The sequence below is a fragment of the Serinus canaria genome, chromosome Z (assembly GCF_022539315.1).
Source record: "Serinus canaria isolate serCan28SL12 chromosome Z, serCan2020, whole genome shotgun sequence".
Taxonomy (NCBI): Eukaryota; Metazoa; Chordata; class Aves; order Passeriformes; family Fringillidae; genus Serinus; species Serinus canaria.
This window is the reverse complement of record NC_066343.1, coordinates 8,181,238-8,198,866: the sequence shown is the minus strand read 5'-3', so window position 1 is coordinate 8,198,866 and position 17,629 is coordinate 8,181,238. Positions and strand designations below refer to the sequence as shown.

At 48.3% G+C, this 17,629-nt stretch overlaps 1 protein-coding gene across 1 annotated transcript in view; it reads left to right on the top strand.

Moving 5' to 3' along the window:
- PAX5 (paired box 5) overlaps positions 1-17,629 on the top strand; it is a 128,175-nt gene that overhangs the window by 38,198 nt on the left and 72,348 nt on the right. Inside the window, exon 5 of the mRNA XM_050987256.1 lies at positions 1,543-1,718. Coding sequence (XP_050843213.1) covers positions 1,543-1,718 — 176 coding nt within the window. The remainder of the gene's footprint in view (positions 1-1,542; positions 1,719-17,629) is intronic.

Here is a 17,629-nt window from a genome sequence, read left to right as displayed (position 1 = left end):
TCTCTAAGAAGGGTATATATAATGTTGTTGTCACTGAAATTGCTGAGCTCAAATTGAGAAGGGAGTTTCCAGCTTTAACTGCTAACATCAAAGGTCTGTTCAGTATAAGGAGAGTTCAGCTTAAATTCAGCATTAGCAACTGAGGTTGAAAGAGGTATTTCCCTGTGTTGGTCCCCCAGTCTGCCTTAGAGAAGCCTTGTTTTCTGGATAGACAGCATTTCCTGCAAAATCCATCTATGCTGAAGGATGATCTTAAATCAATAGTGCTTTGTAAAAAATCTTGTCCACCAAGCACCCCTTGTATTACTGATGGCCAGCACGTGCTTGTGGTCACAACTGATGCCTACAGCAATGGGCTGGTTTTGTGCAGATTGCCTCCATCAGATCTCCTCTGTACTTACAATAAAATAACTTGATGCAGAATCTGCCAGAGGAGGTCTAGGTGATGTTATTCCTCTGCAGACTTCTTGGACTGCAAGAAACTGCAGCACTCATGGAAATCTTGCTGTTAAGGATGCATTTAAATTCTGCTCCTCAGAACTACTCTGGCAGCTAGATGCTATTTTTAAAACATTTCCTCCCTCTGTCTAGTTCAATGTTGCCATCTGGAGAAGAATCTGATATTTACTGTTGTTCTTGGAGTTCCACCTCCTGGAGTCCTGGGAATACTGCAGATCTCAGTTTTCTGTGCATAAAATACATATTTCTGCACTGACAGGTGAAGGAAAAGTAGGAAACCACTGTGAATCTGCAAAAAGCAAATTGAAACAGGTCCATGTGTTGCAAGAGTCTTTTCAAACTGCCAATAAAACATTTTTCAAGCTTGTCTCATGGCTTTTCAGCCATGGTCAGTCACTTTTGACTCCTGCTAAAAATCTCTGCCAAAGGGAAGGAGGAAAGTGTGCTTTGGAGCCCAGGTTTGAGTCCTGCCAGTAAGTGGAGAAATACAAAACGAATTGGAGGGTCAGGTGGGCATCTTGGGCTGGGCAGTGCTGGGTAACTCAGCCCAGGGACTCCCCACCTTGGTACAGCACAGACTGGGTCGTGCTGCTGACAGAGCTTCACAGAGGGTCTGTGCCAGAGCTCAGAGCTCAGCGTGGGATGGAGCAGGGCAGGACTTGCAGGCAGCACAGGAGGGGGACAGAGTGTGTGGGTGGTGACTGGACAAAGCATTCTGCAGGAGCTGACCCAAGCTGACTGGGACTGTCATCATCAGGCTTATCCTTACTTATCCTGTGTGTTCTCTTGCATACAGACCGTCAACCAGACAGCTTCCAGGTGGCACAGTAAAGGTGAAGCAGGAAAAATGGGATTGTTATCCTGCATCCTGACTTTAAATAATGTGAAGTTGTTGATGGGTTAAGGGTTGCCTGTAATGCAAGACTGTAGAGTGTGTTTTCCAGCAAACTGTAACCTCTCAAAAAGTCTTCATGACTTCACCATACTGGTACCCACATCTGCTCAAGGGATAAAATAAGACACTCTGCTGCAGGTCACATCATGACACTACTAATTTTTCCTCTTCTCTCTCCTCTTTGAAAGGTATTCAGGAATCTCCAGTACCAAATGGCCATTCTCTGCCAAGCAGAGATTTTCTTCGGAAGCAGATGCGAGGAGACCTTTTCACCCAGCAGCAGCTAGAAGTGTTGGATCGTGTCTTTGAGAGACAGCATTATTCTGACATTTTCACAACAACTGAGCCCATCAAACCAGAGCAGGTACCATTGCCAATATTTCCTGTTTTCCTGACATGCTCTCCACTGGCAGAGATCTGTTTGGTGTACGTGACCAAAGGCTTTTCAGTTTCAGTTGACAAATATGGAGACACGTCTTGTCCAGCTCATTTCAGCCAGGTCCATGTTAGCTATTACAGCCTATTAGAAAATTAAGGTAAACACTCATTGTGCAAACATCAACAAGTGTTTGGTTATGAAATGACACCTGATCTGGACCAGTGGCATCAAAGGAATCTTTAAAGAGCACTATAGCTTCTCATGTTTTTTGTTAGATCAAAAGCAGGCAGTGCAGGAGAAGACTTGCCAACAAGGAGAAGACTTGCAAAGCTCAGTGCCTAATTTTGGTTCACAGTGAGCATGATTGTGGATACAGCTCAGATTTTTGTATCCATAAATGGCTTATTTAGACATGTAACAGGCCATTTGCTGCAACACCTGATTCGTATGTTGTCCTGGTTTGAGAGGAAGTGAGTTTTTTGGGATGCTGTGCTCAGATTTGAATATTGGCACCCGGTGTGGCCACTGAGAACATGGATACGTGTCTGAGAACACAGCGGGGTTAAAAGCTGAGAACTCCCAGGAGGAGTGTGGATCTACACTGAATGGATCTACAGTGTGTTTGAGAAGGACTTGGCACTGATATTTTGGGAAAATTCCATTTTTGCAGGCATAGTATGGAAGCACATGAAAAAACTGATTAGCTATGTCTCTCTGTGTTCTTCTTCTTAGGTGGCAGTATTTAATTTAGCTGCTGAGAAGGAGGTAGAAATTAATATATTGCTGTCAGCACTGATATTGGTCTAGCTTGCTACTTAATGATGTATTCAGCCATTAATCTTCAGTGTTCTTAATATCAGACATGCTTTTTAGCAAGGTGGATGGACTTTTCTAACACTGATTCTCCTTGGAAGAATCAGTACATTTGAGGGCCATTGGAGATGCTCTCACGGCTGCCTCCTACCATTGTGGCTTCAGCTAAGGAATGTGCGTTGGTTTTTTTTTTAAATTACTTACTTGTGCTGAAAGTGCTATGGTAGAGTAGGAATTCCTCATGCCTTTAAGCTCATCTGTCATTTTTTATTTCATTCATAGAGACATTTGCTTTTCACCATCTTCTGCTGTGTCTGTGTTTTCCCTGCTCTGTGTGTGCTGTGGAACTCTGCAGACCCGAGGCTGGAAGGAGGTGGGGCTCAGACCATGCCTGTCTCCGGAGGGGAAGGGGCCTTCACGTGCCACTGGGGGTGGTTTTCCCACCCCAGCAGGGGATGCTGGCCAGGGCAGGCTCCCTGCCCAAGGCTATGGCCAGCCTTTTCAGCACTGGTCACCTCGCAGCTGTGACTTGTTAGATCTGTTCCTGCACAACTTTATGGGCCAAAGCAGTCTCTCCAAAAGGAGCAGTGATGGGAGGGGGCTTTTGATTTGTTTTTCTGGTCTGGAGCCTCTTAGTAGCTCATGGGAGACAGTCCAGCAGTCAGTGAACATTTGTTCAGAGATAAACTTTAACTGGTTTTATAGGAAGAATGGGAGATTTGAATAAGGATATTGCTGAAGTGTTATCCCAGTTATCAAATATGGGATATTTGTATTTGCTCTTGATGGAGAAACAATCTCCCAGGGCCACATAAGGAGTTGTGACTGGAATGGCTCTAAGGAGCTAGATTATTAAAATAGGAGATATGCTGATGTTCCTGTGATGAACAGGACATGCTCTGAGAAGTCAAGTAAGTGCTGAGAAATCTGGCATTATGAGGTCCAAAATGTACTTTGCGGAACCATGTTGCCTGGCATTTTTACATGTAATTTCAAAAGAAATTTTTGGTTGTTTGTTTCCATATTTCTTGGAATATGGTCTTTGCTTTTAGAAGGCTGGACCGTGGTTAAGGGCTTGTGGCTATTTGGGGTCAGCTTCTGGTTTTTGATGGCATGTGAAGGGTAATTTCTGCATGACCAGATGTGATCTGTGTGACTTGCTGCGGTTCACAGAGATGCTGTGTGAGCCCCAGTCCTTACAGCCTTGTCTCACCTCCTTGGTGAGTCAAGCAAAGCTGTCATGATGCTCAGCCAAAGAGGAGAAGCTGTCTGCATCGATTAGTAAGGCCAAAGAAATCAATGAGAAATCAAATACTGATGAGGAATTAATGACATGCCTTGAAAAACCAGAGCTGTCCCTGGATTAGATTGCTGTAGTAAAGCAAGACCTGGCGGTGACATTTGTCTGTCCAAAGTGCTGCTGGACCCCAGAGCGGTGTTTTAGGAGCTAGGTCAGTGGTGGATGTATGGGGCTTTAAGCTCTTTCTGTAGAGGAAAGTATGGAAAAGATAATCCTTCCCATGGAGAGAGGATGTGGGAAAAAGACAGGTGTGAGCTGCTGACCCACTGTTTATCCATTTTATTAGAAATTTGATCCAGCAGCAGCCAGTGAGCACCACTAATTTTGCTTTGGCACAGAACTGACTGATGTGCCAGTACTATTAACTTGGGGAGGACCCCAGACATTTCATTGGAATAATTGTTACTCTACAGACACTGTAGATCCCTTTTCCTTCCTGTTTTGTGGCTCCCCTCTAAGTCTTCCTCCTCCCTTGTGTGCTGGTGGCAGGCCCTTGGCAATGGCAGGGGGAAAGAAGTCCCTCCTGCACAGCACAGTATTTGCAGCCTCCTCAGGCTTGGTTCCCAGATTGCTGTCCAAAGTCCTCCTGGTGCTTTTCCTGCACAAAATTTTTCCTTACCTTTTTGGGTCCATTGCCCTTCATGTAGGTAGAGGGGCTGATGGGCTGTGTGGGAGCAATTGCTCACCAAGGTGTAACCCTTTGCTTGGAGTGCTTCCAATGCACTTCCTTCAATTTCCCATATGGATGTTTCCCTCAGTTAACCTGCATAAAACGGGGCCTCTTGAGTTGTTTGTCAGCTTATGGCACGGTAGACCATGATGCTAATAACACCAAGATTGTGGGCTCAATTCCTTAAGAGTTGGACCCAATGATCCTTGTGGGTCCCTGCAACTCAGAATATTCTGTGAATCTGCAAATCTGTGCTGTACTGGTGACAATAATCACTAACTTTCACATCTGCTGTAGATTGTGGTATCTGGGGAGAGACTGATGAGGAATGGATACTTGTATTTGGGGAAAGGCTCAAACTGTGTTGGGAGAGAAGGCAACCACCGGACAGTGGCAGGGAATAAAGCATCAGACAGTCCTTTGAGAGAGACAGTGATGGCTGTGTGTGCTGGGCAAGGCAGGGGTCCCCCTGCGGGCTCCTGCCATTAAAGACTGTCAGATGTTGTGCATCAAGGGGTAGAAGTAAGGCCTCAGTTGTTCCTTGCCTTGTTTTGCAGCCCAACACCCAGTGGTGCAGCTGGGCACGTGTACCTGTGTGCTCTGCAGCACAGATGTGTTCCCTGCCTGTGTGGGGCATGAAAAACATCCAGTTTCTGTGGCAGAGGAAGCCAGGGGCTGAGGGGTGTCTGTGCAAACAGCATCAAGTCCTTTCATGTGTATATGTTGTGGGAACCATGGCATAGAGTACTGAGGAGCACTCTGGCCCACCTCCCCCTGACAGAGCCCTGCTATAAAAATGAATTCTTCTGTTAAGGGAATTCACAAGAATGAAGGCCTTTCTCTCATGTTTCTGCCCTTCTGTACTCATTTTTTGCAAACAGCCCATTATTACTTTGCACAGGCTGCAAAAGTTCCCAGAAAGCTGATTTCCCTTGTTTCTGGGCAGGGTTAGGGTTAGGGTTAGGGTTAGGTGTGTGTATGTCTGCCACACCAGTGCCATACTCCATTCTGTACGTGGCTGCTGGGCACCAGCTCCGTGGGTCTCGTCCATCTGCAGGGACAGTGCCTGCAGCCGTGCCATGCCAGACCTTGCAATTCCCAGCCTTGGGAAAGGAGAGCCTTCCCAGCAGCTCCATTCCCTCTGTGCTCTGTGTGTGACGGGCCCTGCTGCTCCCCAGGGTCTTGGCTCTGCAGGGCAGGGAAGGAGGTTGGTGCTGCCAGCGCCCAGATTGCCTGGGAACAAACCAAACTGACAAAAGGAGTGGCTTTTACCTGCCTGCCTGGCCTGGAACTGTGCTCTGCACCTACACCTGTGTCAGACCAGCACACTTCAGCCTGGCCTCTACTGCAGGCAGCCCCCATTATTCATGGTCACTGCAGTGACCATTCAGCCTTTAGCTGGAACTGGCACTCATCCTGTGAGTTGAGAGAGTTGCAACATTGAGCGGTGAAATTTTCCAGTGCCTATTGTCCATTAAGACCTAGAGGAACTGGAAGGACTGCCTGTACTCAGCAAGCCCCTCTGTGTGACTGTGGGGGTGATTATCCTCCAATGGCTTCCTGTGATTCCAGCCAGAAGGATGGAGGAGCTCTCCACAGCATCTTTGGGAAAGTGTCCCAGACTGGCCAAGGCTGTGCCATCTGTTTTGTGAACTGTTGACTCAAGCAATTCTCCAGTCAAAGCACTGACAAAGACAGGAGATGTTCTTGGAGACCGAGACCCAGGAAAGCCAGGGAGACCTGGGGGCTTCAGGTCTGTGAGGCTGGACAAGGGCAGGAAAGCCCCATGGAAGCAGGCAGGGGGCAAGCCCAGTGTGCTTGTGGAGGCTGTGAGAGTGGGATTAATGCATCTACAGGTGAAAAATGCAGGGTGAAGGATATACAGCTGGATTGGCTCAATGGGAGAGACAGTGCGTTAATTTTCTCAGAATAAAGAAAGGAATTATCCATGCTGGATTTCTGTCCACAACAGAAATGGATTCTTTTGTACTTTCAGTTTCACACATGGGTCCAATCGAATACTCATTGAAGCCAAGAGGAATATTTCTATTGACTTCAATAAACTTTAGATCAGGGCCATAATGAGGCATAACGTGATGTGACCAGATTTAACACTATGTAGGTCACCAGCTAAAAAGATAACTGCCTGCTGCTAACAGCAAATAATCCCTAGGCCTGTGCTGGTGCTTTCCCACTGCTTTAAGCTGGAACTAAACAGAATATCTGTTCTCAGATTGATTTCTGGATAAAGTGTAGATATTCTGTGCTCATACAGAAACCAGTACCTGGCAAACACATAATAACACAGGTATTCATGACACAGAGTGCAGATAAATGTGGATCTGGAGATAAGCAGATGGAATTTGGGTAACTAATGGAATTTAGATCGCCAAGGAATCCCTCCAAAATTACTTACAATTTGGAAAAAGTGGAAGAATTGCATGAAGTTGAAACGTGGTGCAGAGAGAATTGCACCAAAGAAGTTCTCTCAATTGACCAAGAAAGAGGCATAAACTTATTTTGAAAATCTTCAAGTTTTGCCTTCTGCCTAAGTGCACTCCAGCTTTGAAAGAGGAATCTTGGGGTTTTTTTGCTAGGAGCAGCTGGAATGCAACTTCTAAAAGAAGTGAGATATACAATCCCCCTTACAGTACTGGACTTTGGTCTTTGGGAACAATGGAAAATTCTAGTAAAGCCAGAAAGTATAATGCATTTCTGATTTAAGAGGACCCATTCCCAAAGTGCAGTTACTGGAGAAGCAGAAGGAAGGAATTAATCTACTAAAAGGTGTCCCTGCCTGTGCCAGGGGTGTTGAAATGAGATGGTCTTTAAGATTGCTCCCAGTACAAACCATGCAATGATTCTGTGACTGCAGGACTGTATGCTTGGTCCTGGTCCCTAGAGCTTGAGAAATATGTTTTTTCTTGGGAAGCCTTTGGGTAGATCGAGGCCGTTGAGCATCTGAAAATACTCTGACACATTTATTGAGAAATGCAGAGCTAATATTTGTTTGTGTCTTCCCAAAGCTTCATGTTGTCCAGAAACAGTGAAATTTATGAAAATCATTCATGAATAGTTTGAGGAACCAAATATTTTCTCAATCTGCCACTTGCCGGAATGATTTGAGCATTCCAAGGCAAGTCTTAACCTGGCTGCAATACATGGTGTGATGAATGAAAAACAAGTTAAAAAGGAAAAAGAAACAATAATAGGTCGCTCAATAAATGTATCCAGATATAAAATTGAGAAACAGTGAAGGCAAAGAAGAGAGGAGCAGAGCCTAGCAGTGCTGTGCCCGCTGTGCAGGAGCCCAGGCAGCCGTGGGCAGGAGGACACGGTGCTGCAGGGTCAGCCCCTGGCCCACGGTGAGAGAGATGCACCCCCAGCTCCGCCCGAGTGGCGGGGCTCCAGGTGCTGGTGGGGGCTGTGGGATGCAGGATGGTGCTGGTGGGGGCTGTGGGATGCGGGATGGTGCTGGTGGGGGCTGTGGGATGCAGGATGGTGCTGATGGGGGCTGTGGGATGCAGGGTGGTGCTGGTGGGGGCTGTGGGATGCAGGATGGTGCTGTGGGTGGCTGTGGGATGCAGGATGGTGCTGATGGGGGCTGTGGGATGCAGGATGGTGCTGGTGGGGGCTGTGGGATGCAGGATGGTGCTGGTGGGGGCTGTGGGATGCAGGATGGTGCTGATGGGGGCTGTGGGATGCAGGATGGTGCTGGTGGGGGCTGTGGGATGCAGGATGGTGATGATGGGGGCTGTGGGATGCAGGATGGTGCTGTGGGTGGCTGCGTTGCCCCCGTGCCCTCCCTTCCCTGTGGCCACCCTGCTGGCAGCCCGCCGGTGCTGCCAGGCTGGGCCGGGGGCTGCTGGCAGGCACTGCTCATCCTCAATCTGCTGAGCCTGTGGTCCTCTGTACCCACATAAGAGAGGATGAGAGGGTGGGTGGGAGAGGAGTAAGGGGGGTTCTGTGGCTTTTACAACTGAAATCTCATTGTTCCAGGCTGCAGCCTTACTGGTGGGAGGGGAAGAAAATCCCAGCTCTAAAATCAAGCCTAGGAGAGCACATCAGGAGGCAAAAAACCTTCCCATATTTACTCTCAGTAGACTATCAAACAACACCAGGCTATTAATTTGGCTTTTGAGTCTTCACTAAAGCCCATAAAAGCGCAGTTGTCAAATGGAGTTCATTTTAATTTCCTTTCAATCACAGTAAATTATTCAGGTGATAAATCAGCTGGGGCAGCCTCCTGGCTGTAATAGAAACCCTAATTCCTGGCTAATTATCCAGCCCATTGCTGCCAGCAGATCAATACCTCTCCCGAATGGAAAGGGCGTGGGGTCCAGGCAGGCAGGACGCGGAGGGGCAGCAGCTGGGAGCACAGGCACCCCTGACCCCTGCCCTCTGCAGGGGCTGCGGGAGAAAGCTCTGCTCCTGCTGCTGCCCAGGATGTGGCAACTGGCTCCTTGCTGCAGTTGTTGATTCCCTGAGTGCTGGCCTTGGCTGCTTGTCCCCGAGGTAAGCCATGTCAGGGGCTTGGGTGCTGTGGGAACGAGGTGCTCCCACTGGTAGTGCCTGGCTGTGCTGTGGGAGTGTACCCCACCTACTGCAGCCCTCTCTGCCAGCCAGTTGTGCCCTTTAAAGATTACTCAGAAGGAAATCTCAGGCTGGCAATAGTTTTTCTTGTCCAGTAGAACCTTTCAATAATAGTAAAAACTAAACAGGTAGAAGAGGAGAGGGCCAGTAGTCAGCTGTAAAATGGAGCGCTTCACTGTGACACAGCAGCAGCCTCGGGAAGATGACAGTGGCACTTTCCCCCATCTCCTTGCAGGAGGGGTTTTTCCTAGAGCTGCTCCATGCACAAAGCACTTTGAGCCTGACCACTATGCTGTCAACTGCTGTCTCCAGCTCAGCATCATCAAGTTATTCTGCAGAAGTGTCTGATAGAGCTCCACCATCTGTCTCAGATGCTTTCATGCAATACCTGTGCTGCTGTAGTGTCTTCTCTGAGCCCTATGTTCCTTCATTGCACTGCTGGGGATGCAGAGGGATGCACCACCTTCTCCTTTGGCTCTGCTCTGGTTTAGATTGGAAAAGGAGAAAGAAATCTGCCATAGTGTTTCTTCCTGCTAAAATCACCTTTTTTTTTTTTTTTTAGTGGAAAGGCTTTTCTTCTAAAATAGCAGCAGAAAGCACAGCTCCTTTGGCCAGTACCTCCTCTTTGCACAGCGACTCCTTTGCCCTTCCTTGTGAGCATTTCTTTGTGCATGAGCTCCCAAAGGCCACAGAGATTTCTGTGCATGTCCCACCCTGCTATGTCATGCTGTGTTGGGTGGTGACAGTCCCAGCAGATTCTGTTGTGTGACACCTGTGTATTCTGTGTGACAGTGGGGCTGTGGAGGCCAAGAAATTTCTGGGGAAGGAGCATGACAGGAGCCGTGTATGCAGCAAAGGTCTTCCTGCATCCCTTGTGAAAAGCAACCCTGCAGCTTCCAGGGGTAGCTGAGGATGTCTGAGGGGGCCTGGAATTGAAATGGCTGGTCTTTGAGTAAGCAAGAGAGGTGGGAAGAAGGGCAGGTGGGTAATCCAGGGGTTGCCCACTCTCCTGTCTGGCACAGAGATAGGGATACCTTTCTCCCCCCCTGCAGCTCAATGCCCAATGCCCCTTCCCAGGGACTCTCCCAGCAGAACAGGTGGTGACCAACTTTCCCACTCTGTCTAGAAGTAGTTGGCATCCTGTGGTCAGGATTTCTCCTGCAGACTTTTCCAGAGGGTGACAGAGAGCATTTCCTGCAGTCTGCAATACTTTGGGAGCATGACCATGCTGAAGAGAAGCTCTGGTAGAGGAGAGAGCTGGGGTTTCATTGCACACACCCTGCTGTGGTGGTGGTCAGTGCAATGAGACCAAGCTGGGTGACAGCACGCACATTTCAGGGATTTCAGGGTGAATTTGAAAGGCTGGATCTCTCAAAGTGCCTGTTATGGTGTTAGGGAAGCCTCAGTGATGGCTGGAGCTGATGCAAATGATCCTTCTCTCTTAGTCTGAGCAATGGGGTTGCTGGGCTACATCCCCCAACTTACATGACTCTGTCTGGGGACTATCTCTGTCTCCAGGGTTGCAAGTCTGAGTTCTTTTCCTACACAGGGGAGTCCTTGTCACCTCCTTCTCCCTTTGACCCATCAAAGAGGAGGAATCCCAAAATACCAAGGTAGACAGCTCCTCTGAGAATTGCATTGTATTTCTGGTTATAAACATGCCCCTTTTTCCTCTTGACTGCTCTCAAATATGACTACATGTAAAAATACAAATTCATAAGATAAAGGAAAGGCCAGCCTCGCTGTGGCTTGTGCTCCCACACTCCTTTGTCCTTGTCTCTTTTCTCTTTGCTCTGCACGAGTGGAGGGATGTCTTCTCCCCATGGCAGGCTCCCCACATTGTGCACAGGCTTGTGCAGAGGGAGTGTGGGTGACACTGACATGGTCAGCAGCTGGTAAAGGCAGACCAGCTCTCCCCTGCTCTGGAAGCTCCTCAGGGACCAGGATGCTGCTGAGGAGTAGAGCTTTTTCTGAGAGCCTGGTGTCTTGGTTTGAAAGACAGGTGTTTGCAAGGAAGGCAGAAATCTCCTACAGAATGGAAAAAATATTACCTCTTTCCCTCCAAATTATTAGAACTTTGAAATTAAGGGGCTTTCAGGCAAAGATATGAGAAAAGTAATAGCAGTCCTTTTTCTGTGTATAACAAGGCAAGCAAACAGCCCTGGCAGCAACAATGAAAAGAACCAGGCACCCAGTCCCAGCCAGAAGCAGAGAACCAGTCCCAGTCAGAGCCACAGACCCACTGACCCAGAACCTTACACCCACTCCCAGCCCCAGCCCCATTCCCATTCCCACTCCCATTCCCACTCCCATTCCCACTCCCATACCCATTCCCATTCCCATTCCCATTCCCATTCCCAGCCCCATTCCCATTCCCATTCCCAGCCCCATTCCCATTCCCATTCCCATTTCCAGCCCCATTCCCACTCCCACTCCCATTCCCAGTCCCACTCCCATTCCCATTCCCATTCCCATTCCCATTCCCATTCCCATTCCCATTCCCAGCCCCATTCCCATTCCCATTCCCATTCCCATTCCCATTCCCATTCCCATTCCCAGCCCCACTCCCATTCCCATTCCCATTCCCATTCCCACTCCCATTCCCACTCCCATTCCCATTCCCATTCCCATTCCCATTCCCAGCCCCATTCCCATTCCCATTCCCATTCCCATTCCCATTCCCATTCCCAGCCCCATTCCCATTCCCATTCCCATTCCCATTCCCATTCCCATTCTCAGCCCCATTCCCATTCCCATTCCCATTCCCATTCCCATTCCCATTCCCATTCCCATTCCCATTCCCAGCCCCATTCCCATTCCCATCCCAGCCCCATTCCATTCCCGTTCCCACTCCCATTCCATTCCCATTCCCATTCCCATTCCCATTCCCATTCCCATTCCATTCCCAGCCCATTCCCATTCCCATTTCCCATTCCCATTCCCATTCCCATTCCCATTCCCATTCCCATCCCACTCCCATTCCCATTCCCATTCCATTCCCATTCCACTCCCATTCCCACTCCCATTCCCATTCCCATTCCCATTCCCACCCCATTCCCATTCCATTCCCATTCCCATTCCATTCCATTCCATTCCCATTCCCATTCCCACCCATTCCCATTCCCAACTCCCTTCCATTCCCATTCCCATTCCCATTCTCAGCCCCATTCCCATTCCCATTCCCATTCCCATTCCCATTCCCATTCCCATTCCCATTCCCATTCCCAGCCCCATTCCCATTCCCACTCCCAGTCCCATTCCCATTCCCGTTCCCACTCCCATTCCCATTCCCATTCCCATTCCCATTCCCATTCCCATTCCCATTCCCATTCCCATTCCCATTCCCGCTCCCAGCCCCATTCCCATTCCCATTCCCACTCCCATTCCCACTCCCATTCCCATTCCCATTCCCATTCCCAGCCCCATTCCCATTCCCATTCCCATTCCCATTCCCATTCCCATTCCCATTCCCATTCCCATTCCCAGCCCCATTCCCATTCCCAACCCCCTTCCCATTCCCATTCCCATTCCCATTCTCAGCCCCATTCCCATTCCCGTTCCCACTCCCATTCCCATTCCCATTCCCATTCCCATTCCCATTCCCATTCCCATTCCCAGCCCCATTCCCATTCCCACTCCCAGCCCCATTCCCATTCCCATTCCCATTCCCATTCCCATTCCCATTCCCATTCCCATTCCCACTCCCAGCCCCATTCCCATTCCCATTCCCAGCCCCATTCCCATTCCCATTCCCATTCCCATTCCCATTCCCAGCCCCATTCCCACTCCCATTCCCATTCCCACTCCCATTCCCATTCCCATTCCCATACCCATTCCCACTCCCATTCCCATTCCCATTCCCAGCCCCATTCCCATTCCCATTCCCATTCCCAGTCCCATTCCCATTCCCATTCCCATTCCCAGCCCCACTCCCAGCCCCATTCCCACTCCCAGCCCCATTCCCATTCCCATTCCCAGCCCCATTCCCATTCCCATTCCCATTCCCATTCCCATTCCCATTCCCATTCCCATTCCCATTCCCATTCCCAGCCCCAGCCCCAGCCTCTCTCGGCACTTTCCCCTCCGGTGCAGTTCCGGGCACGGCCGGCAGGGGGTGCTGTGATTCCCCCGCTCCTGCAGGGGGCGCTGTGGCGCCAGCTCGGCCCCATCTCCCTCATGGGATAATGGCGGCGGGCTGGACGGAGAAAAGGGCTGCAGCAGGAACCTCGGAGTGGCTGCTGGGGCGGCAGGGATGAGCAGATGCCAGAGTAGCATATGAAGTGTACCAGGTGCGAAGCAGCAGGGCGGGGAGAGGCCCCCTGGAAGGGGGAAGGGCTCAGGGTCCCGGGGTTTTACGCTGAGGTATTGAGTGAATGGTGAGGATCTTTTCTTTAGGGAGGTTGGTGTTGATGAGGTCCCAGTGCTCTTTCAAGCCGCGCTTCCCTCACGGTAGGAGAAGGAACCCTGTGGTAGTGGGGAATTCTCCCCACAGAATCCAGGGCCTCTCCCCCAGGCAGTGTTGAGAGTGAGAGGAGCTGAGCCCAGTCCCCCATGCCCTGCCAAAATCTCACATCTCTGCCCTTCCCACAGAAACACTCCCCCTGCCCCCCTTCCCCAGGTGAGAAAATAGCCAGCTACACTCTCCCCCACTACACCCCCATTTCTTTTGTCTCTTAAAAACCAGTCATTATTCTCTCTTACCAATAGCTGGGACAAAATTCCATGAAAGAAACAAAAGGAAAAAGTCCTAACCCCCAACACTTTGGGAAAATGGAAATTGCAGCCACAGCACCATTCTTGTTGGGTAAGGCTGGAAGGGGATGTTTTTCCAGACACCAAGTTTCATTTCAGCACCTTCCACCAGCTTTACAGCCAGGGCTTAGTGAGGCTGCACAGAACACAACATCCTGCAAAGGCAGCAGGTGATCTCCTCCACGAGATTTTCTGTGGCTTCTCAGTGTGATAGAGAGGTAGGAAATCTAAGAAAAGCTTTCCCTGCTTGTTATCTTGATAGAAGTGTTCACATTTCTTTGAAATTTGGGAACTGGCATTGAGTGATTACATCTCTTTGCTTATCGTGTGTTTCGTAATAAAGAATTTCTTTCTTTTTTAGTTTAGAGAGATAAACAAGGTCGTTCACCAATATCAGACAATGCCATGTAACAGCACTAGTTGGCCAGTTACGTCAAAATTGACCAACCTCCTTATGTTTATGTTAGCCCCATAAGAGAAGGAAGGACAACTCTGGAAGTGAACACACTTGCCTGTTGATTTAACTAGTCCCTGGCCCATTCAGATTATATTTAAGGTGAAGTGCTTGGACCAGCATTTGAAGAATGGATCGAGGCTTCTCTGTGTAGACCTCAGTAAATGGCTGGATCCCACAGGCTCTGACAAGTTTCAAGTACATTTTCCAATCTTACTTTAGAAATCACTGCTGTTTTACAGTCATTCTGTGAGCTTTTTCTAAATTTGTCCTTATAATCACCTCACAATCAATTTGTCCTTATAATCACCTTATAATCAACAAAGATGGGAGTATGCTCTCTTGAAGAGCTTGGTGTGCTAAAACAACTCAGAAGGAGCCAAACTCTTCATGGGTGTACACAGTGGGAGCTCAGCAGACAGGGCATGAACTGACACAGCAGAGGCTCTGCAGCCTCCCAAGCTGGGCAGTCTCTGTGGTGATTTTCAGGACCCACTTAGATGAACCCCTGAGCTGCATGGCCTGCCTCCATAGCTGGCCCTGCTTTGAGGGATCTCTGAAACTTCCTCCAGCCTGGATCATAGCACTACCTTGCTGCTCATCCACTGTATTCGTTCCAGTTGTTAGGATGTGTTTAAGGAAAACCTTGGTGTGGCTACAATGAAAACTGTGTTAGAGGAAGAGCAGCACTGGTTCACTCAGGATATAGGGTGAGATGGAGAGTTGTTTGGCATGCAGTGCATAGGCTAGGTTTTCAGAAGAATTCCATTGCTCAGTGCATAGGCTAGGTTTTCCTAGCTCAGTGCATAGGCTAGGTTTTCAGAAGAATTCCATAGTTTTGGGTTGCCTTTTTTTTAGTATGGGGTTGAACAAAACAACCTACACCAGTGTCTGAATGATGACAAAAAGCAATTGTAGAGCTAAGCCAGTTCCAGACAAAAGGGACTGATTCAAAATTCCTCTCTGCTTATATGAATAGTGGCTGCTTAGATTTTTTTTTGCAGCAAATTTTTACAAACAAACAAACAAACAAACCCCAAAACCTGAGAGGAGAGAGCTCCTGCGCTAAGAGAGTAGATTAACATGTAGGGGCATGATTTCAGCTCTGCTCCTTTCACCCTGAAAATTGAATGAAACAAGGGCAACATTGGAGAGGCAAGGGTTTCTCCTGCAAAATCCCCTTCAGGCTCAGGGCTGACCTCGGGTCCGTGTCAGTCCAGACAAGTCACTCACAAAGGGCTGAGGGAGAATGAGGTCTTGGAGGTGATGAGTGCCTTCCTGGAATAGGAGCTATGGTGTGAAGCCAGGCATAAGAACTGCACTTGTCAGATGCTCTGTTAGGCTTGGAGTATTTCACTGGTTATTAGGAACTCTCCAAATAATTGCAACACAGGATTAAGTAATGAATTAAATTACGTTACACAAGAAATTGTCATCAGATTATGTACCTGATGAATGACTTTCAGGCACTGTCAAACAGGGAGGCTTGGTAATAGTGGATGATTTTGTGGACTGCACAGCTCCCGTGTCTGTGTTTTTGTTCAAGTGGTTCCTCTCTGGTTCTTGTGACTGGAGAGGAAATTTTGAAAATATAACCCCAAATACCTCTCTGGCATAAGAACCTCTCTGGAGTAGTTTCTGGGGTGGAAGAGGTGCGCAGGTGATACCGGTGGTGGGTTCCCTTCTGGTTGCCTGATGCTGTTTGCTTGTGGTGATGCTCCATGTCCTGTGTGGTGCCCAGGTGTCTTCTGCAGTTTTAGCAGCAGAACAGTGACTATTACAACACCAGTGTGCCTGGGTGGACCTGTCTTTGCAATAGAAAATGTTTTGATAAAAACTGAAATGTTTCACTAAAGCCTGCTGTCTTTGATGACTTTTCTGCATAGAGGGTCCATCGCTGAAGCCCATCATGACAGGGGGGCACCCAGCAGCAATAGGCTCTGTGTGTCATCGGACAGAGTCTCTTTACTTGGAACCAGCACCTCATAGGTACCCTGGCTTGTCAGCTTGTCTCTGTTTTGTTTAATTTTTTATACCAATATGTGAACAATTTCTGGTGTTCGTAGGTATATTTCTGAAGGTGAGGAGCCCATTTCCCTGCCCAAAGCAAGCTGCATCAAAGCAATCTGCATCACTCCCCTGATGCTCCCTTGCATTTGTGTGAGGCATGCCTGTGGCATGCATCAGGGGCAAGGAGCATCTCCCCCACTCCACATTCCCAGCAGCCATCATGGCACTTTTTGTTCTCAGGACAAAACACTCTGGTTAAGATATCCAAGCCAGTCACTTTGCCTGCTATCAGTGCACAGAGTTTGTTCAGTTTCTGCTGCCTTTCTAATCCCATGCCTCCAACGATATGTAATCAGAAAGTGATGCATAATGCTTCTGAAAACAACATTTTCACTTACACCATCACAGACTTGTTAAGGTTGGAAAAGACCTTTAGGATCAAATCCATCTGTCGGCCCAGTGGCACCACCATATTCATTGTTAAAGCCTGTCCTCACCCATACCCACATGTTTTTGAGCACTTCCAGCCACCGCTTCCCGGGGCAGCCTGTTCCAATGACTTACAAACCTTTCTGTAATTTTTTTTTTCCTAATATCCTACTTTTTTCTATATTTCTTACCTCCCCAGGCACAGAACCATACAATCATACAGCTTGGAGAAGACCTTTAAGATTTCTGTCTTTTCCGTAAACATGCTGTAATGAAAACTGGCCTGCAATACTGTGGCCCTTTACTGTTCTAGTTCAGGTGATGGTGAAAAATTGAAAGAAAAGTTTTGGAAAAGTATGGGAGTTTTGTTTAATGGGTTTTTTTTTTAGTTTGCTTTTTCCTTTTTTTAAAAAAATGAGATCAGGTCTATATTGGGGATTTTATGGGGAATTCAGCATTGTAGGGAAAGTTTACCCCCCAAAAATGGAAGGCAGAAGGCTCCTGACCTCCACAGGATGATGAGACTCCAAGGGGCACCAGCAGGAAAAGCAAAATTCTTCTGGAGAAGGAAGAATGTGTGTTGGCTTGGCGTTTGGCTTTGAAATACAGCAGTTAAAGAGTTGACATGGATTTGTTGAGCTTGCACTTTGTGACATGCCACAAAACAGCAAACTCTGTGGCTTTCTCTGTTGGCTTTCCCCCGCATAAAGGTTTGGTACCTTTGTAGGGACAGTGACTGCAGGGGCCTTGACCACCTGTGAGACTTGGAGCCTGGTCCAATCTGCTGCTTTGGTAATCGCCACTTTGAGACCAGTTTATTGTATACAATGCTTAATGTGATACAAAAAATGCTATAACAGGATTCTCAGATGGCA